Source organism: Mirounga angustirostris, unplaced genomic scaffold, assembly GCF_029215605.1.
Source record: "Mirounga angustirostris isolate CCGP_5_RB_7025 unplaced genomic scaffold, mMirAng1.0.hap1 SCAF_9, whole genome shotgun sequence".
NCBI lineage: Eukaryota > Metazoa > Chordata > Mammalia > Carnivora > Phocidae > Mirounga > Mirounga angustirostris.
In genome coordinates this window covers 112,140,841-112,165,202 of record NW_026991717.1, presented here as the reverse complement: position 1 = coordinate 112,165,202, position 24,362 = coordinate 112,140,841, and the positions used below count along the sequence as shown (strand labels likewise).

General features: G+C 42.3%; 1 protein-coding gene across 3 annotated transcripts in view; it reads right to left on the bottom strand.

The window, feature by feature from the left end:
* Positions 1-1,274: 1,274 nt before the first annotated feature.
* RAD51B (RAD51 paralog B) overlaps positions 1,275-24,362 on the bottom strand; it is a 562,202-nt gene continuing 539,114 nt past the window's right edge. For 2 of the 3 annotated variants that reach the window (XM_064571227.1, XM_064571228.1), the window contains exons 10-11: positions 11,219-11,297; positions 1,275-1,812 (exon numbers count right to left, since the gene is read on the bottom strand). In XM_064571227.1, the coding sequence (XP_064427297.1) occupies positions 1,796-1,812; positions 11,219-11,297 (96 nt within the window). In that variant the 3' untranslated portion in view covers positions 1,275-1,795. Of the gene's footprint in view, positions 1,813-11,218; positions 11,298-24,362 lie in introns of those variants that run through there. The other variant, XR_010405219.1, reaches the window with a different exon arrangement.

Sequence of the window (24,362 nt, the reverse complement as noted above, 5' to 3'; positions counted from 1 at the left end):
GGAAGACGTCTAATCCTTGCCCTTTGGGATTGGGAGATGTCTTCCTTGTACCTTTCTCAGACACTGCCGATTGCCCTGTTTTAGTGTGTGAACTGTTTAGCTTTTCTCTCTTGGTGGGCAGTGAAAGTGGAGAGAGACCAAATTAAGAGATACAGAGAATAAAACATCTTTCTCAACTTCTCAAATAGTCCCTTGAGATGTTTAAAATTAGTCAATTCATGTAGTAAGAACTCATAGGAAATGTACATTTATTCAGCCACAAAAACTCAGCTTGGTTTTCACAAATGTTCTATTGGAGACCACAAGTTCCCAAAATGCATCTCACTCTGAGGGAGACAAATGACCACAGTCTGGAAAGTCTGCCTCCCCGACCTCTTCCAGGTCTACCAAAACCCTTCCTGCCTTCCAATGCCCAGCAGTTGTTTGCTCTCCAGGAATACCTTCCCTGATTCACTCCAGCTGGATAAAATGTTCCTGCTCTGTCCTTGCAGCATGTGGCTTGGATGCACATCTATCATATCATTTTATTTTATTCTGTTTTATATTACAGTTAGTAGTATATGAGTCTTTTCCATTCCTCACAGTACAGTTCTCGAGGATGGGACGCATATATCCTGTTTTTGTGAGCTGCACCACAGCATTTGGTATGTGCTCAACAAATACTGAGTTGTTCAAAGACTTAGGCATTCACTCACTCTTCACTGATCCGTACCTACTTTGTGCGCAGCGTTCTGCTGGGCACTGCTGGGCACAGGAAACATGAGATAGGATAAGACCTGACTGTAGCCTCCAAAGCATTTAAAAACCTCTGGACAGGGAGCAGGTCCCCATGACAAAGGCCAGGAAGATTTGATGCCTGTCTTTGAAGGAGCTGAAGCCCCCAGGCCTTGCTCTGAACCCAGTCTTAAGGCTTTGGTTGGAAACTTCATGGCAGTAGGAGGGCGTAGGCTGGGTGTTCTGCTGGAAACAACTAAATTACCCTATGGGTCACCAATTGGTTTATTTGCTAATTGGCCCAGCTTTGGGCTTTAAATCTAAAGAAATCATTTCATCCTTTATTAAATACTGCATGAATCTCACTCTTTGTTCTGCAGGGCTATACACAATATACTAGTGAAACTTGAATTTACACCACAATAGCCGTGCTACTAAGGACCTTCCAAATGCCACTAATACCATACATGTTCCGCTTCTCAGCTGGATCCGAACCTGCCAGTGAATTCTGAGCCCATCGACCTCCCTCTGACACAGGAGCAGACCCCCACACCCACGTCCGCCCCCAGCCTCCCCATCTTTCCATGATTTAATTTCTGAAATCAGTTACTCTGTGGAGACCCCAATTCCTTTACACCCACTCTTTTTATATGGTGGACAATACTTTATTCGGAAATGTTCCCTCCTGTAATTACAAATCCTGTTAGTCATCCTCCTCCTCTCCCCAGGGGGATTGTGGGCTTTAATTAATTAACGTGGCTAAACCGCTTTGAGGTGCCTGGTTGAAAGGTGCTATATAAGTGCAAATTATTATTATTATGGCTGTTGACATCCCATGGCGGCAAAGCCTTCAGCCCCACGCATCTACAGACCTGAACAAAGGCTTCTTCATCCTCACCTTCCCTGCTAGGTCTGAGATGGCTGGCTCAATGGTGTGGGGGCAAATCTGTTACCATCTCAACATCAATCAACTAATTAATCCCCATTATGTTGGCTTCCGTTTCCTTCTTCCAAGCAGCACCATCCTGTTTCATTTCACAAATCGTGCCCCCAGTAGCTCTAGACAACGGTCATAGTGTCCCTATGGCTTCTGTTGGCCTAAAGGAGAGAAAAAAAAAAAAAAGAGGGAGAGAAAATAAGTTTGAAAAAAAAAAGTGTCATCATGAAATGTACTAACTTCTCACTAACAGTCTAAATAAAACTTTCCTTCCAGCTGTAGTCCTCTTGCACACATACATACCTTTCTATTACCTAGGGAGCCAGCAGCCTCACAAACCAGAGACACCCAGAAATACAGCATAGGTGTGGGGTAAGGTCCTGCAGCCCCAGCTTGACCACTGATAGCTACAGACAAAAGCCCTTTCTGGGCTGGGTGGGAAGAGGTCATCCAGAGAGGTGGGAGCCCCTCTTTGGCTTCCTCCACTAGCTCCACATTTCCCCTGAGAAAGCCAGCTGCCCTCTGTAGCCAGGAAGCCCTCACAAAGACAGGGGACCATGATTTAGATGTTTTGTGCTGCACCTAGCAAACCTCAGCCCTTAACAAATGCCCAGTACTTCCACTGTGATGGTAGCCATTGAAAGCAGCCCTGTGGGGGAGACGTGGCCTCTTGAAGGGACGCTGCTGACCAAAATGCTCCTTACAAGGTTGTGCCTCAGACCCTTTGTTAGCGTGGACGTGGGTGAGCCTCAGGGGGTCATGTCTTCATCTGCCTCCATTTATCCTCCCTATTGAAGGGCTCCTTCAGGACATCGGTCAGTCTCTGTGGGAAGTGATTTGGAGGGCAACAAAAGAACTTGGGCCCTTTGGGGGGCCTTCAGAATTCAGTAAACATCTGGACACGGAAGGCCAGGTTCTCAAGCAGTCTAGCTGGGGAGATGTCAAAAGAGAGAAAAAGCTGTGTGTGCAATGCAATCTCTTAGTTCTGTGGCAACATTTGTTGGAGAAAAACACAGCCGCCCCAGTAGGTAGATAGGAAGATTTTTCAAAAGCTCCTCTATTTGTCAGTTTTTGTGAGGGCAGAGTACTGTTTGTCAGCTCTTGTGGCATGTGTGAGGAAGCAGAAGTTTCGCATGGCTGGGGAGCAGCATGTGATGGCTGTTCCGATTCTCTATGTACGCTGAATAACCCATGGTTGCACAAGCCCGTCCTGGGAGTTGTTGTTAAGCATTTCTGTTATCCCTGAGGTTTGGAAAACACTTTCTAGTCAAGGTGACTTGTTAGATTGTCATCATGAGCACATTTTAATTGACCAAAAAATGAAGTACTAAGGCTAAGGGATTTACATTTCATCACATGGTGAAATACAGGATCTGAACTCTTGACTCTCAACATTCCCTTTATTATTGAATCAATCCATTAGAACACATTAGTCAGCATGATTCAACATTAATCACATGGCACTAATCAGTATTCCCCAGGGTTCCCAAATCTATCCTCAAACAAGGAAAGAAACTGGCCTCTATCAAGAGACAATCAGGGGCTGACGTCCAATTCAAGCCCCTCTCCCCCATGCACACTCTCAGGAACCTTCCTCAGTCATCCATTTGAAATGATTCTATTTCCTTTATCCATATCACATTATTTGAACCTCAATAATAGGTGTCACAGTTTGCCTTTGATCAAACTTATTTTGTTTTTGAGCTAACTAGATTTTGAGCTACTAAAAGGGAGGGACCTTTTTTTTTTCCAGGCTTATATCCTCTGAACACCATGGTTTACAAACTGTTGATACCTCAACAAATACCTGCTGAACTGAAGTCACTGAAATGGAGCTTAAGTCATATTCCAGAAAGAACACCAAGTCCTCTTGGAAGAAGTTTTCAAAGAAAATCAACAACCTGAATTGATTTAACATCTTTTAGTATTATTACCTGGGCATTTTCACAAATGCAAATTGTTAGCTCTGCAAAGATAGCCAAATGGCTTCCAGGTTCTAAAAGAGTGTGGATCCAGTCTAACTATAGTCCAGGCCTTGGAATAAAGTTTTTTTCTATAACCTTATTCCAACTGACAATTTGTTCCATGTTTAAAAAAATGTAGAGACAGGAAAAAACATTTTGGGGGAAAAATGTGTTTAGTCTATGACTTTGGACCAAAAGTCATACCCTGCTTTGTGCTATAAGCACAAGTAGCTCTTGTTCAAGTATCTTTCTTGCATAGTGTATAATAGCAGAACACATACTAAAGTTTCGGCTTGACAGAGATTCTGTTATGGTGGGGGACCAAGATTTTTGGTGCTGATCCTTGATGGCATTACTGATTGTGATACCCTACTTCTCTGCTCTAGACTCTACCAAAAAGGGTACTGATAGCATTTTTAACATACAATATTTACAATACAATACTTATGTTGCATTTCAACATGCTAAGAGCCCAACCCTAGGGTCTGTACTACTGCACCCTGGGGTCTAATCTCTGCAACTGTGCTCCTCTGAAAGGGATGTGTCACTGAATATTCATCTCTCCTTCTCTCCCATGGTAAAACTCCTAAAACTTAGCTGGGAACATGGACACCCAGATAAACAACTGCATTTTCCAGTCCTTCTTCCCATACATCTACAAATTGGCCAATATGATTAAAGTAGAAACAGTGTGTGTAACTTCTGGTTAATATCTTAAAAGAAGGAGGATGCCCTTTCCTCCCACCATCATTCTCTACCCCATACAAATTCTGCTACAAATTCTGGATGGAGGTCATGATGCTGAGCCATTGTGGACCATGACAACAAGGGCAACATCCTAGGTGTGATGGGGCAACAAGCTAAGAGCCTGGGTCCTTGGACAAACACATGGGATGAGCTGCTATACTAGCTCTGGACTGTATTCCTCTGCAGTGCTATGTGAGAAAGCAGGAAACCTCTACTTTGTGTGCCACTGTTAATTTAGATTGTGATTCCACCCAGCCAAACTTACAACCCACCTCAAGAACTTTCTTGAGGGATTGATTACATTAGTGTGACTGATCCATCCTAGCTTAGGATTTCAAGATTCAAGATTCAGGACAGAACTGGTATATCCCAACAGAGGCTCATGAAGCCTGAGAAATAAGTTATCAGAGGGGCTTCCGTGATGGAGGATGAGAGGATCCAAACCCATTTCTGATTTAATAAAATCTTAGGAGCCCTGAGTACCTAAAAAGGGCTACAAACATAATTTTGAGGCAGTGAACACCACTTTGCCTTTCTGGAACTCAGTCTGCTGACCTTAAAATAAGGGTGATGGACAAAACTAAAATCTCTCATTCTTGGAAGTGTATATAGCTAACTTTGGGAGGAATTAAAGTAATTTTTGTCAACTAATCATCTTAGTATATGCATAAAGCACATGTGTTGTGCAGAAGATCCCTCTAGAGACTATGGAAAGATTATACCCCAATGGCAGAGATAAAAGAGGCATCTATAAAGAATACAAAGAAGACTGCCCATGGAAACATGACAACAAACTTATAATTACACACAGCTGTGTAGAAATTGGTCCACTACCTCCAGAGGAAGTTTAAATTGGTAAACGTCCTTGGAAAGCAACTTGGGAATATATAGTAAAGATTAAAATGTGCATACCCTCTGAGCAGTCATTCCACTTTTTCTATATACCTACAGAAACTCTCATACCAGCATACCAAGTAGCACGTACAACAGAATTCACTAAGTTAACAAATGACTGAAGTTTCCATCAACAGGGGAATGGATAATATGGTATATTCATACAATGAATATGGATACCTCATTAAAGTGAAAGAATGTTCACTATGATACACTATGTGTATCAGTGTGGATAAATTGTAAAAACACAACGTGAAGTGACAAAAGCGAGTTGTGGAATGATGTGTATAATAAACCATTTATGCAAACTTGGAAAGCACTCAAAACAAATCATAATATTATGTGTGGATTCACATGTAGAAAAGTTCTTCAGCATGACGAGAAGGATGTATACAAAACCCTGGAGAATTTTTACTTCTGTGGAGGAGTGTGAGGCAGGGAAGGAAGGACTGGGACAGGTACAAAGGAGTTTTTTATTTTGTCAAGTTTTATACCTATAATAAAAAAAGACCTGAAGCAAATGTGACAAAATTTGAACATTTGCTAATTCTGGGTGTTCAAGTCATGGGTTTTATTATTTTCTGTCCTGTTCTGTATTTAAATTTTTTTTTTTCACACTGAAAACAAAATCTCTCTTTGAAGCTGATAGCCAGAGTAAAAGAAGTAAACAAAGCAGAAGGTTGGTGTGAGGAGATGTCATGGAGGCAGGGAATGTGAAATAAATGTCAAAAAAGAGGAGAGAACTGGCAGAGGGGCATCCTTCCTCATTTTCCCCGGAAAACTCCTCCCTGACAGGTAGGCAGGAGCCTTGGCCTGCCCCAGCTTTCTGAGGCTGCAGGGGCACCTGGCAGCCAAGGGACAATGTGACAGACCTGCTCTGCCCTCTTGTCTGTGACCTCTGGGAGAGGAGTTCACTCTCTCTGCTCCACTGAATCCCAGGGCTCTTTGCCCAGGCTCCCACAAGAATGCCAGGCTATGCCAGGTGTGTGGGTTGTATTTATGAAGGAGACCTCCATACCTGGATGGAAATGGATTGAGAATCTTCTGGGTCACATTGAGTCTACCAGGCAGAAAACATTTATATGGGTTACTAATTCCAACTGAAATCTGATGAACTTAGATGGTAGTATTTGGGGGAAAAGAATTTTTCAATAAATCATCCATTTGGCTCAGTGACTAAGAAAATGGGATGGGAGAATCTAACCCAACTCTGTGACAAGGGAACAAATAGAGGAGATTAATGCCTCTCCCAATAAGCTTCAAAAGGCGATCAAACAACCATTCTTGATTTTACAAGAAAGATGAGGTGCATAGCTTTCCAGCTCTTAAGAAAAATCATTGTTTCCTTGTTTTCTGGTTTCTTCTGAGTCCCTATATTAGGTGGCTGGAAAAACAGGAAACTAGCTTCATTTGCAGAGTCTTCTCTGGACTCATCTCAGGGTGCCCTGGGCTCCCCCTGAGGTTCCCCAGCCCTATCCCAAGGTTTATGCTGCTCATTCAGGCTTAAACTAACAAAGGACAGCACCAGAATCCAAATTCAACCTGTCCTACCTAATTTTAATTTTTTAAAAACAACATAAAAACCACAATTCTGTCCTACCAAGAAACTAAGCTATTATCTTATGTCCTTAACAACCTGGCTTTTGTTTTTTTAAATGCTCCCTGGATTCCGAGGAAATGGAGAGAGTAGGGCAAAGGAAGAGTGAATAAGGAGGAGGCCCTGCTGACTTGGCCTCTTCACCCTCCCTGGCCAGCCCCGCTTCCTTACCAAGTCGACAGGCCTCCACGGCCATGAGTCCAGGACGGAGGCCAGGCTGGCTCTGGGAGAGCCTGGCCTGGGGGTTTCCCGGGGCCTCCTGCAGCATCAGCAACACAGCCTGGCTGTTTTCAATTACAGAATCTTAATCTTTATTTCTGGCCTGACCCAGAGGTCCAGAGGTCCCAGCTGTGTTCTGCGGGGCACAACATTTGGGGCTTGTTGGGGAAACAAAGAACACGGCCAGAGCAGAACACGGGTCAAGTTGGAGTTCCCTGTAAATGCTCCCTTCCCTTCTGCGGCCATGTGGTTTTTGTGGGCCCATAATTAAGGCCGATTCCCAAAGCCAGCCCCTGCTTTTTCCTCTCCCCTAGGTTCCCGCGCCCCTTAGCCTCACTCTGAACCGGCCAAAACTCTCAGCTTTTCTACCCAGTGGGCGCAGGAGAAGAGGATTCATGGGAGCCACCCCCACACCCTCCACCTTTCCCACCTCAGTTGCACAAAAGGTCTGTCTCTCCCTCTGCTGGGACCTGGCCCGTCTCAGAGCCTGAACCATCAGGAAGCTGATGGCTGTGAGCTTCCACTCCTTTGGGGCCAAGTATTTCCAGGGTGTTGAGCCCAACCATGAGGCCACGATCTCGACAAGTGCAGGATAGACAAAGAAAACACAAACAGCAGAGCATGACCATGGGAATGGCCTGAGCAGGCGGCTTCCTGAAAATGCCTGGAGGGTGGGTTTTCTTTTTACTTTTTCTTTTCTTTTCTTTCTTTCTTTTTCTTTCTCTCTCTCTCTCTCTCTCTCTCTTTTTTTTTCTTTTTGCAAAAGGAAAATAGTTCCGCTTTCTATTTTATGACAACAATAGCACGGACTGGCTCCTTCAAGTATTTCAAAAAGCAGCCTGAGAAATCTCTAACCAGGCCCCTCAGTCTCTCCGGCCTGCGGACGTATTGTTCCTCCCAGCCCAGGGAACAAAGGGGCAGGAAGGGTATAAGGCCCCCAGTTGCTGGCTCTTCTTAGCATCCTAATCCTTGAGAACTCTTGAGGGGAATGGCCTGTGGAGCTGGGAAATCGAATTTTGGCCTCACCTTTTATTTCCACCCTCTGCTTATGCACACAGGAGCACTTCCGGTATTATAAAACCTCCTGGTGAGCAGGCTGGTAGGAGTCTTGGACTTGCTAAGGGGATAAAAGGCACTGAGGGATCATTCCCACATTCACTAACCCCCTGAAAAAAGGGTAGCCTATAGGAATTGTTTCTTCTTACCACTCCAGGCTGGTTCCATTACAAATCCCGAATGTCCAGTCCCAAGGGGCTGGGCTGGCAGTTTCTTTTGTAGTCGGTAGCTGCCCTCCCTCTTCCAGCCCTTCCCCTCTCTGTCTCTCTGCCCCTTAGACATGGATTACATTCCCCCCCACCCAATTCCTCAGTACTAGGTACCCACCAACCTCCATGCCAACTTGGGGCTACCATGCCAGAGCAACCCCTCACATAAGGAAAGCTTCTTGGCCTTGGCTGTTGGTATCTTTCCAAGGTTATCACCCAGGAATCAAAGGTTTCTTTGCCTTAAACCTGGGGAATTGTGTAGGTGGGTTTTGTTTTGTTTTGTTTTGTTTAGCTCAGTCATCTGGTAAGAGTGGGGGGAAAAAATAAGCTTTTACATTCTGGTGTGTGGAGATCTCAAGGTACAACTCTGCTGAGCTAAGTGATGAAAAGTACGCCCTCTCCTAGGAGAATCAGATAAGCTGAAGGGTTAAGGCCTTTAGAGGTCACCCAGGCCAATGACTACAGTCCAAGTAAGAAAAACATTTTGCATTGTATATACACAAATTCATAATGAACACACACTGTCACACAAGAAATATTTCATGAAACAGTGCAATACGTGTGATGTAATCTGATATTTTCTATTCTCCTCTATTTGATTTTTTAAAGATTCTGGTTGTGACTCATTAATTTCATTTCATGACCCACCAGTGGGTTGCAACACAGTTTGCAAAGCGCTGAATCAAGGTCAACATTGTCATTTTCAAGCCGACAAAACTAGGGTGACAAGAGATTTTTCTCAAGATCACACCAGAGCTGGAACAGAAATCCACGGGGTCTCTCCACTAAAGGAGGGATCGTCATCTTTGTCAGGTTCAGAGCTCCTTTTGTTTCCCCAAAGTCTTGGGAGCACGCAGCTACTGGGGAGGGAGTGCCCAGAGGTTTGTATTCAGTGGCGTTCCTGCTAGGGGCAGAAGGGTTCTGCTGCCCCAGAAAACCTTACAGAGGGAGGTGTAGCTGGGGGAGTGGGGTCGAGAAAAAGCTTCAAAAGCAACCAGGTGAGGCACTGTGGCCTCCCAGACATTTTTATTTACTGGTTGGGGTTCCTGCATCATCGGACACTTTCCTGAATTTTTCTCTTTCCTGGACACACAGCTGTAGGCCAGCCTCCTTTAGTAATCCATCTTCTCCTTTGTTTTCTGTCTTTTTCTAATAGTCTTTGCAGATATTTAACCTCTACCAATTCATTTCATTTCTAGCCTCTACTCTCTGTCCACAATTCCTATTTCCTGTCCAAATCACGATCGTAGCAATGAGTGCCAGAGAGGCAACTCTGTGAATCTTGTTCCCACAAATATTATCCTAAAAGTATCCTAAAAGATTAGGTCAGGCTTAGAAATGCTATTTACCAAAAGGCCCAGGGATCAAGAGAGAGGCACTGTATCAAGGCTCTCAATACAAGCCATCTGGGCAGAACTGCCTCTTTGCTTCCTGAAATTGCCTTGTAGTCTTCCATAGAATTTCTTAAAATCTTCATCTAAATTTGCTACTTAGTTGATTTCTAATCTTTTAAGAAAGCTCTAAAAACGAAGAGCCAAAAGCCACACGGTGTCCTGGGTAAATAAAAGTTCAGCTTTCTGATTGCTTATTAGTTATACACCCTTAGAGAGTATGTAACAAAGGGGCCTGCTGTTTGCTTTGCTTAATCTGGTCTTAAAATCTCTGCTTCTTTGTCAGAAAACAATATTTGCAATTGTAAAAAAAATATTTACCAAGGAACTTGGATAGCATAAGTCAAAGGCTAAGAGCCAAAGGTCAGTAGTTCTTACCCCAAATTTCCCTGGACCTGAGTCCCTGCTGTGGGGCTCAGCTGCACCAAACAAACAAGCTGCTTTCCGGGTCCATTAAGAAGCGGGCGTTTTAGAAGGGGAAGGAAAGGGAAGGCTGCAGCCTGTTCCTTGGTCCAAAGCATGAACCCCCCGGCCTGCCCCACAGAATTCCTGCTAGATCTCTGCAATGCAGTGTGTCTCCATGGGAGCATTGTAAGGGCTCTCCCTGTTTCATAAACCTGGGAAAAGCACTCAACTTACAAAATCCTAAAGGGCAGATATTCCTCCCATCAACAGCAACGCCAATATGCTCCCCTGGGCTTCAGACCAGACATTTACCCGTGCATTCTGTGGGGAGGGCCTCCTGCCTGACAGTGGGGGACAGATGTGCATCTGAGCACCTCTGTGGGGACCGTTCTCAACCTACAAAGCAGCTTTGGACATCTGGCTCTGTGAGCTAAGTTCAGTGGTGTTCGAATTTACCTCTCATGTTCATTATTTTCTGCAATCACCAGAAGATCCAGCATTGGGAACCAGGCCTGTAGATCAGTGAGTTCCAGGTTGTGGCGTGGGGGCACTCAACGGTGAGTCAGAACTCCACTCCTTCTGAGTCCCAGGCCCCTGTCACCAGAGCCGGTCAGCAAGGCGTGGTCCCCAGTTGGGACTTGGGTAAAGGGACCGGACATGGAGTAACCAGAAAGAGGCCAAGGACGTAATGCTCACGGAGCCATGACAAAGTGCCCCACAGGTGGCCAGACCAGATGGTTTGTCAGGTCCTCCACATGGTGTCAGAGGCCTACTGCCCACTTCCTCACTCCATAGGATCTGTGAAGAGGCCTGGGGGTTGGCAGTTCCTAGATCTGTGCTTTAACCCTCAGTCTCTGTTGCACTCTGTTAGGAAATTCAGCAGTTCTCCCCCAGCCCTACCTCCACCTTCTGTTAAGTTCTTGTCACAACTGCCAATCTCTTTTATCTCATTAGGATAAATATCACTGGCAAATTCATCTTGGCCTTTGATTCTGTCCCGAAGTAGCTTCTACCAGGAGCGCACCAGCCATAGGCAGCACTGAGCATAGTCAGCTTAAAGAAATGGTTTAATCCGAGGATCTTACCTTGAAGAACCAGGCCTTCCTTCTCGATGGTGTAGGCAAATGAGGTGAAGGGAGCCAGAGGGGACTTGGCGATGAGAATCTGCACACAAAGCATATTTTGCCAGGGCTGGTCAAAGGGCATATCAGAGATGACCCTCTATTCATTCCCCTTCCCATTTTGAGACAAAGTGGGGACAGGTGACTACAAACTATAAAGTTTATTTTAAAAAATTATTTTAGAACCAAATGAGTGTTATTCCTTCAATCAGCTGGTCATTTTGGAAAGCTATACATTTATCCCAACTATTCTGCCACTGAATGCCATATTCCTGGGCCGGTTCTTCTAGAAATGTTTCATTATTTTATGTCACATGCTTAAACAGCTACCTTTCTGCCCAAAGATAAACCTAAACTGATTCTCTAAACTCACTCAGAAATTTAGCTATTTTGCTAAAAAGAAATTCAAAGCTACCCTCAAAAGATAAAGATTTACCCTCATTGTAAATATTCAAAATAACTCAGTAAAAGCAAAGCCATGATAATTTGCTTTGTTGGCCCCAACTCTTCACCAAGGCTATTCATACCGTTTGCCATGTGACTACATTTCCTCTTACTTAAGGTGTAGGTGTTTCCCATGGTCCCGGACCATGGTTTTGGCCATATAACTTGCTTTCCTAATAGGTTCTCTGCCAAGGCTTCGAGAAGCCTCTCATATCTTCACTTGCTCATATGTTTCCGCTAACTGCCAGAGAAAAACATGTCCACGCTAACCTGCTCTCTCAGAAGGAGGATGAGAGACACCTGGAGCAGCGCTGGCCAGCCAGCCCCAGTCTAAAGAGCTGACCCCCAGGGAGACCCATGTACCCATTGGTTAAATGCTTATTACTGCACACCTCTGAGATTTGGGTGTGGTTGTCCTGAAGCATCATTGGAGCAAGAGCTGACTGATATACCAGCCAACACACAATATCAAAACTATTTTGAGCAGTGGCATTCTCCTAACAAAATACCTCCTTTAAAAGGGACAGTTATTTGATCATTAAAAAAATGATTACCATTAACAACGATTACCATACTTCATATGGTTCCATAATAGCTCTAAGGACTGGTGAATTATTTTATTATAACAAGTCTCTTGAAGGAAGATGAAAATCAGCTTCCTGCTTTAAAAAGGAACATTGTCAAAGACAGTGACAGTTTAGCACAGAGCCACTTAGGTAATCAGGGAGGCAAGAGAGAAGGAAGAAGTACTTTCAATATCTCAATTTATCTCCGTTCAACAAACATTTACTGACTGTCAACTATGAGAAATGGTGGTATAATGTGGTGAAAGATCACAGGTTGTAGTCATAGAGTTTGAATTTCGGCTCTTCCACTAATCAGCTTGGTGCCTATGGCAAGGCCTGCAATTTTCCCTTTATAGCCAATCTCCCTTCTTCTTTTTAGTTAATAACTCCCCAGGTTTCAACATTTCTTTGCCTCTTTTGCAACTGGGTGTGGCCATGTGACCAAGCTTTGACTGACAGACCGTGAGTACAAGTGACAGGTAGCACTTCCAATATTTTGAAAACTTACGTTTTCATTAAATAATTATGTGCTCTCCGCTTTCCCTTTCCCTCTTCCCAAGGGCAGGGACCAGCTTCAACCCCATGGGGGTGGACATCCTGGGAGATGATGAAGCAACACGGGAGAAGGAAGTGGGGTAACCTCATAAAGCATCCGCGCTTCCCACCTGGGGTCATCTGCCCATCTCAAGATAGAGCCACTTTCCTGAACCACTGAGTTCCCACTGTTTTTGTTACTATGGTGTATATAGCCTGAATTCTAACCAATACTGTGGCTCTGCACAACCTAACCTTTTGGATTCTCCATTTCCTCACATGTAAAATGGGGATAACAACATCCACCTAAATGGGATTATTGTGAGGATTAAATTAAATATATAAAATTCCTGTCACGGGGTCAAACTCACAAAAACATTTCCAAACAACTCATCACATATTCTTCCCAAGTGCTTCCCTTGATTTTCACTCATCAAAAACAAAAATACTTTACTTTTACTGTAAGGATTCAACTCAAGTTAACTCTCAATAATTTTTACTACTGCTCCAAAGTTATCTAGATAAACTTGCTCATCATTCTCAGAACCAATGAGTAGATGGTATAGGTGGGCATTTGCATCTTCATGTCAAAAACATCTCCCCTGAAAATTAGATGGAACCTTTCTGACAGAGATAGTTTAGGGATGGTTCAATGTGAAGTTTATGGATGCCCCTTGGTAGGAGAATGGCATAACAGAAGAGAGGATAGTGCTTCCCAAACTTCAATGTGAGTATGAATCACCTACAGATCTTGTTGACATGCAGTTTCTCATTCAGTAGATTTTGAGTGGGGCCTGAGAATCTGCATTTCTAGCAAGCTCTGAGGAGATGCTGATGCTGTACTCCACAGACCACATTTTGAGCAGCTGGCTTCCAGGAAATTAGCCTGACTGAAGAATCTAAGATGAAGAAGCAAGAGACAGGAGTCCTGGAGCCCATTAGAATGCTACTGTGATAATTCAGGGATGAGATGACAAGGGCCTCAACCACAGCTGTGTCAGAAAGAATGGGAAAAAAGGAAATGGAGAAAAGAAATATGAATCCTTTAGATCAAAGAGCAATAGAAATAAACTAAACATATTCCAAACCTCAGATCTTTATTGTCTGCATGAAGCAACTGGACATGAAACCAAAAGGATATAAATAAATAATAATCAATAAAGTATCACACTATATTTTTGAAAATTATATTACCATTTTTACTTGATAGACTGCAAAATCTGAGACTCAGGAAAACAAAGGATGTGATATTCCAGTGTAATACAACAAATGGGGTCTAAGCCTAAGCCTCTAGCTCAGTGGAGCTGCCTCCATCATTTGAATGCTTCCACTCCCAGCAAGCACAATGCTCACTGTGAATAAAGCCAGGAGGGCCTCACTTGGAGGGACTTCACACCTGGAAGGACCTCCCTTCCAGGGAATCACTGGGTTTGGGCAGGTCATTGATTAATGTCCTGTTCTTCCTGTGTAGGGTTTAAAATGGGTTATCAAAAGGATGGTTTGTATGCAGTTAGAAAGAGGAAGTGATCAGTTATGTCAGATGAATCCCACTTCCTTTTTTTGGTAAGAATTGCCAGATTAATAGATGAGAGAGCTACCACCAACATGAAATATCTGATTTTCAGCAAAAAATGTAACAAATATTCAATATCCTTCTGGATAAAGGGAAGACATGTTGGGCTGGATGCTAATACCGTTAAGTAGATCTGGAAGTGACAAGAAGATCAATAGCAACCTCTAGTAGAATGTACTGGATTCTAGCCTTGGTCCTGTCAATGTTCAACATTCTTACTGACCTGGATAAAGACAATGAATCAACCATACCCATACAACAAATATGGGATCCACCAGAGAACAGAACTAACAAAAATTGCCACCCTAACGGAGCTTATATTCTAAAGGAAGAAAAAGATAATAAACAAAACAAATAGGTAGAATATATGGTATATTAGATGATTATGCATGCTGTGGAGGGAAAAAAGGCAGAGAAAGATCAGAGAAAAGGGTCAATTTTAAATAGAGTACTAAGAGAAGACCTTACTAAAAAAGGTGACATTTAGACTTGTGGATCATGTCATTAAACACATTATTGGGATGCTGAATATGGTAACAGAAGACAAAAAATTTAGAGGTGTTGGGTGGCCCAGTCAGTTAAACGTCTGCCTTCAGCTCTGGTCCTGATCCCAGGGTCTGGGATAGAGCCCCGTGTTGGGGTGCCTGCTCAGCAGGGAGTTGGCTTCTCCCTCTGCCTCTCCCCACCATCCACTCCCCTGCTCATGCTAGCACGAGCTCTCTCTCTCAAATAAATAAATTAAATCTAAAAAAAAGTTTTATATTGGATTAGATCATCATAATATCAAAACAAATCTCAGTTTAGTTAGAAGGTTGGGACAAATCCTACAAATATTTTAGAATGAAATTTTATTGAAACATGTGTAAGGCCTTGTCCTTGAGGACAGAGGACCAACTACTGGTTACAGAATGGGGGACATGAGATTAAACATTCAGAAAATGGATTAGGAGTGCTAGTTAACTACAGTTCAGTGTGAGTTGGTTGTGGGATGTGGTTCACAAAAATCTAGTGTGGTCTCAGGTTGTTTCAGTGCAGACGCAGTATCTGGAACAAGAGAAGTGATGGTGCTTTTCTTCTCATTCAGCAAACCATACTGGGTGCAGCATGTTTGGATCGCAGCCTAAATTCCAAAGGGGAAACCGACAAATAAGAGAACAACTGGAGGAGAACCATCAAGTGGTTAAACACGCAAAGCAACCCATGACCACAAACACTTCAACGCAAACATGATGTTAAGAGGTCTGGGGTGAAGGTGCATATGGCTTTTAATATGGGTTTTCTTTCTTTTTTTTTATATGAGTTTTCTGACATGAAGATTCTGTAGTGTTACATAGTAGAGAGGGGAAGTGTAAATTCATTTTCTAGACCAACACATTTCAGAGAAAAGGTGATGTTTGCCATGTATCTTTGTGACACATACAGAATCTTCCCTTTTGAACACTTGATTGAATACCCCATGCCCTTGTGCCTTTCTGCCTTTCAAACTACAAATTATCCTTTTCTAAAGCAAACAACCTTCCCTAGTAGATGATTTGGGCTGTTCTGTTTTCGATGTTCAGTCATCCCATAAATTTGGGATGTTCTAATCATTGTCTGACTTGTGCTGTTGTCAAGTATCATTCCACCTTCTTCAACAATGACCTACAGGGAGGGTCTGACTGCTTAATAAAACTCCAGGGCCCTAGTGAAAAATTTTTATCATACTCAACCCTGTGTGCAATGTGTGAAGTTGGTTTTAGAATCCTCTGAGGGTTCACAGAAATATGTGGTTGGGCAAGAATGAGTGCATACACAGTGGCTCAGAAAGCCCAAGGCCCCACAAGGCAGGTGTGTCACATTGTGAGCTGTTATCCCCCCTGCAAATAGCCAGGTTGTTTTTTCTTGAATATTTCCTTCATATCAGACTAGTTCAGCTTTATACTCTAATGAATATATTTTCTCCTTTCTTCACCTATTCTTGCAAGGAAAGTGGTCATCAATATTTTAAAAGTCTTTGGAGGAATACTTAAGGTATAGGTGTGCTGGGTCCCAAATCCCACTACTATCTGGACATAATTTCCACTACTCATGCCACCCACCCATCTATCCATGTACTTATTCAACCCACAAATATTTACTGGGCACTTTCCTTTGTGCTAGGCACTGTTCTAGACGCAGGGGATATAGCAGGGGGTGAGACTTACACGGTCCTTGCTTTCATGGAGCTGACATTCTGGTGGCAGAACACAGACAATACAGGGAAGCCTTTAGGCCTTTGGGCTTTTCTCACATTGACATTCTACCATGAATTCCTCCTTCCTGAGCACTCATTCATTCATTCAATCCATTCATCAGTAAACATTTATTGTTGGGCCAAGCAGATTCAATTTGCACTGTGTGAATTTGCATTTTCTAAAGGATTGCTATTTCTACCTCAGTTTACTTCTTAGGTATATGTTCTGAATTCTCGATGGGATTGCAAAGATCAGGGGCATGTTCTTTGATCCCACACCCATTCCTTTTATAGGGCCTAATCCGGTGCTTTGTACAAAGTGGGCTCCTAAAATGATTGATGGGTATTTTCCTCACTGTTCTTTACTTTATCCCTGTGCTGTTTGTGTGAAGGTCTCTCCCAATTTACATGTGAAAACACAGAGGCCTAGGTATTCTAAGTAAGATGTGGAAAGGGAAGTCAGCCCTTGGAGCTCACTAGCCTTCCCTTACAGACCCTATTCTCCTTCTTTATGTCCCTTCAGGTGCCTGTTTGGCTCTGAGCAAATAAATTGTCAACTGATTCTCTTTAGCTCTAAGGTGACAGCTGATTTAAACCTTCCAGTGTTACCCTTTCTAGTGTTTGCATTTTAATATAAGACTCCTGAAGGAGAGTAATGGATCTAAAACAGTGGAAAATCCTACAGGAATGGGGTGGGTGAGGGACCTTCCGTGGTTCCCATAGTAATGATGATGGTGATGATGATGATGATGATGATGATGATGATGATGATGAAGAAAACAACAACCCTTTGAGGTAGGCAACTTATAAGTGCTGAAGTCAGGATTCCAGCCCAAGCCAGCTGGTTCTATAGTCCATACTTTTAACCACCAAGATGGTAGCCCCCAATTTGTCATGCACAGGTCAGTCTACTTCTCAGGGATAATACATCAAATGAGGCAGAATATATAACAGCAAATAAAGGCATTTTTTCCTGCAGCATGGATATTGCACAATTCAAGACAAAGAAGGGAACTGGATAGGGCATCCATGCAGGTTGCCTTGAATGTTCACAAGCTTCCACACCAGCAGTCTTGTTCCTGCCCTTCTTTTCTGAACGTCCAAATCCTACCTATTCCTTGAACCCCATACAAATGCCACCCCTCCCAGAAAGCTTATGCCAATTTCTCCAGCCTGAGGTAATCTGTCGCTAATCCCATCACACTTCATCTATACCTCTCTAATAGCGCTTACTGCTAATGGTTCCACAGTTAATGTTACCTGGGCTCACTGCGATGTATTTGAAGGTAGAGACCGTCAACATCATTGCTGCTTCTCCTAGTCCCACCAACCTCCAGTATGGTGCCAAATATATAATAGAAGCTCAATTATAAAACCCAACAATGGAGGAGCAAATAAATGCACACACTGGTGACCCTCAGAAGCCCTGACTCATACCCACTTTGAGGACTTAGTTGGCACCTCTTCCCAGAGTTGGGAGACTTGGAAGATGCCATATAAAAGAGCAGCCTGCCCAGTCAATCACTGCCAAGATTCTCAGCTGGGGCAGGTCCAAAGTCAAGTCTTTGGTTTCAGCTTCCTATAGCATCACATGTTTTTCCTGGCCTGATCCCACTTCTAAGAGGCTCAGAAAGTGGAAAAGGAGCCATAGAACAGAAAGTGCTGGCCATAGGAACCTCAGGCCTCCTCCAGTATGGTGACACCTTCTAGGGATAGTGCCTATGTCCTTCTAAAGTGTAGATGTGACCGTCCCCTCATCTGGAGCAACCCAGACCAGGCCTTCTCCTTCATGGGTGGTCAGGAAGGCCAATGTGGAGCAGACAGCACAAAGATTTCAGGAACCTTGGGTATAGACTATCCTGGAGGCTGCTTTTATAGAGTCTGGTCCTGGCAGTTCACCTGAGTTCCTGCAATACAGCCCCAACTTTAGGAAAAAGTGAGTTTTGACTTTATGGCTCAAGAAAGTAGACATGAATAAGCAGCCATGTGCTGAGGGTAATCTGGCACCAATTCTTCCTCTTTCTCTCCTCTAATTCTTGTGCCAGGCAGGCTTCCTTGAACACTGCTAATGAATCCTTCCTCTCTTCTATTTCCTTCCCCTTCCCACCCACTACCCCAAATCTCACACTGGTTGGGGGTGAAGGGCAGAGTAAAACCAGCTGGCAGAGGACAAGAATAAGCAGAAGAAATTCTTCTGGTAGGGGCAGGTGGTAGGCCTGGCTTTCTTTCTATCCCTGCTCTCTGCTACAAAATTTAGAGCCCAAAGACAATGTAATATGTTGAGCCAAGACAACTGGGGTGAGAAGCAATTGGGATAGCTGAGAAATACGAATTTACAACCATCCACAATTTCCTATTTTGGTACTTAATTAACCCTGCTTCAGTTTCCTCTGTGATCAGCAAGATTATGTGGTTGTTGATTAATTCAGCAGTGATGTCCTTGTTGAATGCATCTGATACTTTCATCAGCATGCAAGGGTCCTTCTGAGAAGCAAGGAAGGAAACCTCCTGACTCTGAAATGTCCTTCAACAGGGACCCTATTATCTCACTTCAACTGGATGCCTGGGCTAATAAAACCCATTGCTGAGCTAAACAAACCTTTCCTCTAGCTGTGCCAAGTGTCTGCAACAGAAGTCCTTCATGCCAGGGATTTTCCTCCTTGTCCAAGACTTAGAAAAAGGTTGTTTTCTCAGCTGCTTTGAAGCCCAGGAAGACAGCCAGGGAGGCAAACAAGCCAGTCAGTCTTGCATCAGATAATTCAACAGGCTTTTGATAACCTCAAGTCTTCTGTCTCTTCCTCAGGTTGAGCTAAACTCTCCAAGCCTAGGGACAGAAGGGCCGGAAATGCTCCAGACAGGAAGATTTCTGTGGCTGGAAGGAGGCCACAGGGCCAGGGGGACTTGAAGTATACCCAGAGATCCTCAAAGGAATTCCCTAGTCATTGTGTTAGGAGAGCTGGAGGGAAAGGTGGCAGAGGTCCAGCTCCCAGTCCGCATCTGGATCATATACTGATTAGAATCTGCTTCATCACTTGGAAAATCACTCTCCACGGAACGCTGAAGTGTCAGTACCAACAGCTTTGCAAGATTATGAGGGGAGAGTAGAGAATGAGTTTAATGGCATCTAAACTGCCTTCTCAAAATAGGGGAGAAAGATCTGTAGAAGCAATATAGTACTGGAAAATGACAAGGTGGAAAAATGAACCATATTTGAGCAGGCATGAACTTATTAATTTATCTACATGTGGCCTGTTTCACAACTTTCCCCACAGAAATTAGGGGCAGAGATTAAGTTGATCTGAATTGCTAATGAAATATAATTCTAGACTCAGAAGATTCTCCTAGAAAGTTTGGCCCTGAGGCTACAAGATCTTTTTCCCCAAGAGAGTATCACCATACTCTTTTATAACATCTCTCTGGTGATTATTTAAAAATGTTTATCTATAATACATCAGGTTCCCAAAGTATATAAACTAAAAGAGCTAGCTCCCTAAAGAAAACATTAATTTCCTCAGACCAATAGGATATTAACTTAGTAAATTATGATAGTAATTCTTCAGGGTCAGAGTAGCATTTTGAGTTTATTATTTTTTTCCCAACATTTTATTATGAAAATTCTCAAACATACAGCAAAGTTGAAAGAATTTTATAGTAGGTACCCATAAACCTATCAAGTAGATTCTACCACTAACATTTTATTATACTTGTTTTTATCACTTATCTATCCATCCATCCATCCATCAGCCCATGTTATATTTTTGTTGTTGTTGCATTTCAAAGTCAATTGCAAACATCAGTGCACTTTCCCCTAAATACTTTGGCATGCATATAGTTAACTATATGCTTAATACTTGTTCATATATTTTAAAAACCATGTTGGTTTTTTTTTCCAGTGAATTTTACATGAGATTTGAAAGGGTTAGTGATTTTTCCCAAATTATACTAACATCAGAGAGAATTTAGTAACTACACATATATAGATAGCTTACAAATGTATACAGTCAAAGAATATGGGTCATTCTTTCTATATTAAATATCAATTTTATTGAGGTATTACTTATATGCAATAAAATTCTTTTTTAATATAGACACTTAAGCTATAAATTTCCCTTCAAGCACTGATTTAGCTGCATCACATAAGTTTTGGTGTGTTGTATTTTTGTTCTCACTTTCTCAAAGTATGTTCTAATTTCCCTTGTTATGTTTTCTTTGACTTATTGCTTATTTAGGAGTGTGTGTGAGTATGCGCTTAACTTGCACACATTTGAGAATTCCTCACATTTTCTTCTATTATTGATTACTAATTTTATTCCACTGTGACTAGAGACATTTACATGGTTTCCTTCAGGCTCAGTTTGTGGTGTAATATAAGGTCTGTCGAGAATGTTCCATGTACATTTGAGAATGTGTTATCTGCTATTATTGAGTAGAATGTTCTACAAATGCCTATTAGGTCTAGTTGGTTTATAGTGTTGCTCAGGTCTTCTACTTCCTGTTGACCTTCTGTCTAGTTGTTGTATCTATTATTGAAAGTGGGTATTAAATCTCCAAGTACTGTTGTTGAATTGTCTATTACTCCCCTTCAATTCTGTCAGTTTTTACTTCATGTATTTTGGGGTTCAGTTGTTAGATGCATATATGTTTATTATTGTTATGTCCTCCTGATGGATTCACTTTTTTATTCTTTTAAAATGTCCTTTTTGGGGGCACCTGGGTGGCAGAGTTGGTTAAGCACCTGACACTTGATTTTGGCTCAGGTCATGATCTCAGGGTCATGGGGTTTAGCTCTGTGTCAGGCTCCACTCTCAGTGTGGAGTCTGCTGGAGATTCTCTCCATCAGCCCCTCTCCCCACTTGCACTCTCTAAATAAATAAATAAAATCTTTTTAAAAAGAGAGTCTTTTTGGTTCCAGTAATAATTTTTTTTTAAGATTTTATTTATTTGAGAGAGAGAGAGAGCATGAGCAGAGAGAGTGGCAGAGGGAGAAGGAGAAGCATACTCCCCCCTTAGCAGGGAGCCCAGATATGGGGCTCGATCCCAGGACCCTGAGACCACAACCTGAGCTGAAGGCAGATGCTTAACTGACTGAGCCACCAAGGCACCCCTCCAGTACCTCCAGTAATAATTTTTGTCTCAAAGTCTATTTTGTCTGATGCTGGTAACCAGATCTCTTTTGGGGTACTGTTTGTAAAAGGGTTCCTGAAGCCAATTTCAATGTATGTGTATGTTGAGGCTTCCCCACACCAAGAAGCTATTCTCAGACACCAGCAGCGTGTCCAAGAATTCAACTCAATGCTGACACTATCTACCTGGAGACAGAATCAGATTCCACACGTAAAGGACTTAGTCCCACAAGACTGCCTTCCACTTCAGATGCCAGTCACAAGCTCATGTTACCTGTGCTTCTGACAAACTGGCCACATTTCAGAGGTTCCAATGACCCCTCCAACTCTGGATGTCAATCACAAGTCCAGGTTATTATCCATACTTCTGACTGACTGGCTATAAGTCAGAGGTTCCCATGACCTCCCCCTTGGGTTCAATTAATTTGCCAGAATGACTCACAGAAATCAGAAAAACCCATTTACTTACTAATTACTGATTACAAAGTATATTAAAGGATACTAATTAACATCCAGATAAAGAGATGTATAGGGTAAGGTCCTGAACAAAGGACCTTCTGTCTTCGTGGAACTTGGGGCCTGGCATGGTGGCATGTGGAAGTATTCTGGATCCCAATGTGGAAGCTGTCTAAACCACCTCCTTCTGGATTTTGTAGAAGCATCATTATGTAGGCATGATTACTTATTGCCCACTGGTGATTGATTCAACCTCTAGCCCGTTTCCCCTCCCTGGAAATCAGGGTGTGAAATTTTAAGTTCAAACCCCCTATTCATGGTTGGTTTTCCTGGCAACCAGACTGCATCCTTAGGTGCTTTGCAAAAGTCACCTTCATTAACATAAACCCATTTGTGGTGGAAAGGGCTTGTCATGAATAACAAGACAACTATTTCACCTTTATGGCTCTGAAGCATTTTCAGGAACTGGAGACAAAAGGCTAAGTATTGTAACAAAAGATGCTCCATTTCTTACTGCTCAGGAAATGCCAAAAGTTTTGGGATCTGTGAGCAAGGAACTGTGGAAGACCAAATATATATGAGAAATATATTTGGGTCATCTAAATCACAATATCACCATTTGCATGGTATGTATTTGTCCATCCTTTCAACCAGTTTGTGTTTTTGACTCTAAAGCGTGTCTCTCATAGACAGGATTTTGTTGTATAATATACTTATACATATATATTACGTATATACATATACGTATATACATATACGTATATACATATACATATATATATATATATATTTATCAATCTCTGCTTTGGATTGGAATATTCTGCCAATCTCTGCTTTGGATTGGAATATTTAGTTCATTTACTTTTAATATAATTATTGATAAGGTAGGATATGTCTGCCATTTTGCTATTTGTTTTTCTGTGTGCCTTATGGATTTTGCTCCTCTATTTTTCCATTACTGACTTCTTTGTGTTAGATATTTTTCTAGTATACCATTTTAATTCTCTTATTCCTTTTACTATACATTTTTGAGTTATTTTCTTATAGGTTGCTCTGGGAATTGCTATTAAAATTTTAATTTTAAACATTTTAGTTCAGACTGATAACACTTTAATTTCAATTATTTATAAAAATTTTGCACCAGTATAGCTCCATTATCCTCCTTTCTTTTGTACTACTGTTATACAAATTACATCTTTATGCATGTTATCAACATAGTTTTATATTTATTGCTTTATGCAGTTGTCTTTCAAATCAGATAGGGAAAGAAAAGAACTACCAAAAAATACATTCATACTGTCTCTTATATTTACCTATGTATTTACCTTTACTGACGCTCTTTGTTTTTTCATGCGGATCTGACTTACCCTCTAGTGTCTTTTCATTTCAGCCTGAAGAACTCCTTTAAGTACTTCTTGTAGGCCAGGTATACTAGCGACAAATTCTCAGATTTTATATTTCTGAGAGTGTCTTATTTTTTCCTCTTTTTTTTTTACTTTATCCTCATTTTTGAAGGATAGTTTTGCTAGATATACAGTACTTGGTAGACAATCTTTCTTTCAGCAATTTGAATATGTCATTCCCCTGCCTTCTGGCCTCTATGGTTTCTGATGAGAAATCATCCAACTAATTTTATTGAGGATCCTCTGTATATGAAATCACTTATGACTAATAATTGAATAGCTAATGATCAAAAAGATTCCCTAAATACCTTGAACCAGTAAGTCTCCCCACCTTTGCCAAGGGTCTCTCTGTGTGTTGACGCATGCCTTCAACACTCCAGCAAGCAGTTTAAAACTCTGACTTAACCTTTACTTCTTGCTTGCATAGAGCCTTAAGGTCAGCCAGAAGTAAGAGCATAAGGTCTTCTTGGGTCCTTCCTGGGCATGAGCAAAGCCCTGTGCATTTGTGTGGCCTTCCAGGTTCCCAGTATATGTAGGACATTTACAAAGCTCCCTGTGGACATCTCATATCTCAATTATTTTTTTCTTTTTTTTTTTGGTCAGCCTCTACCTGGTAATGGAAACTTAGACAGTCATGATGGTAAGTAACTGTCACTGATTATCTTCAACAAATTCCCTGTGGGTAGGGCTGTTCACACAGACCAAGCTCTGAGGCAGGTCAAAAAAGACAAGCCCTGAGAATGGAGCTTTCAGTGAGCTGTCAGACAGGTCAAATGGTGACAGTTCTCTCAGATGGG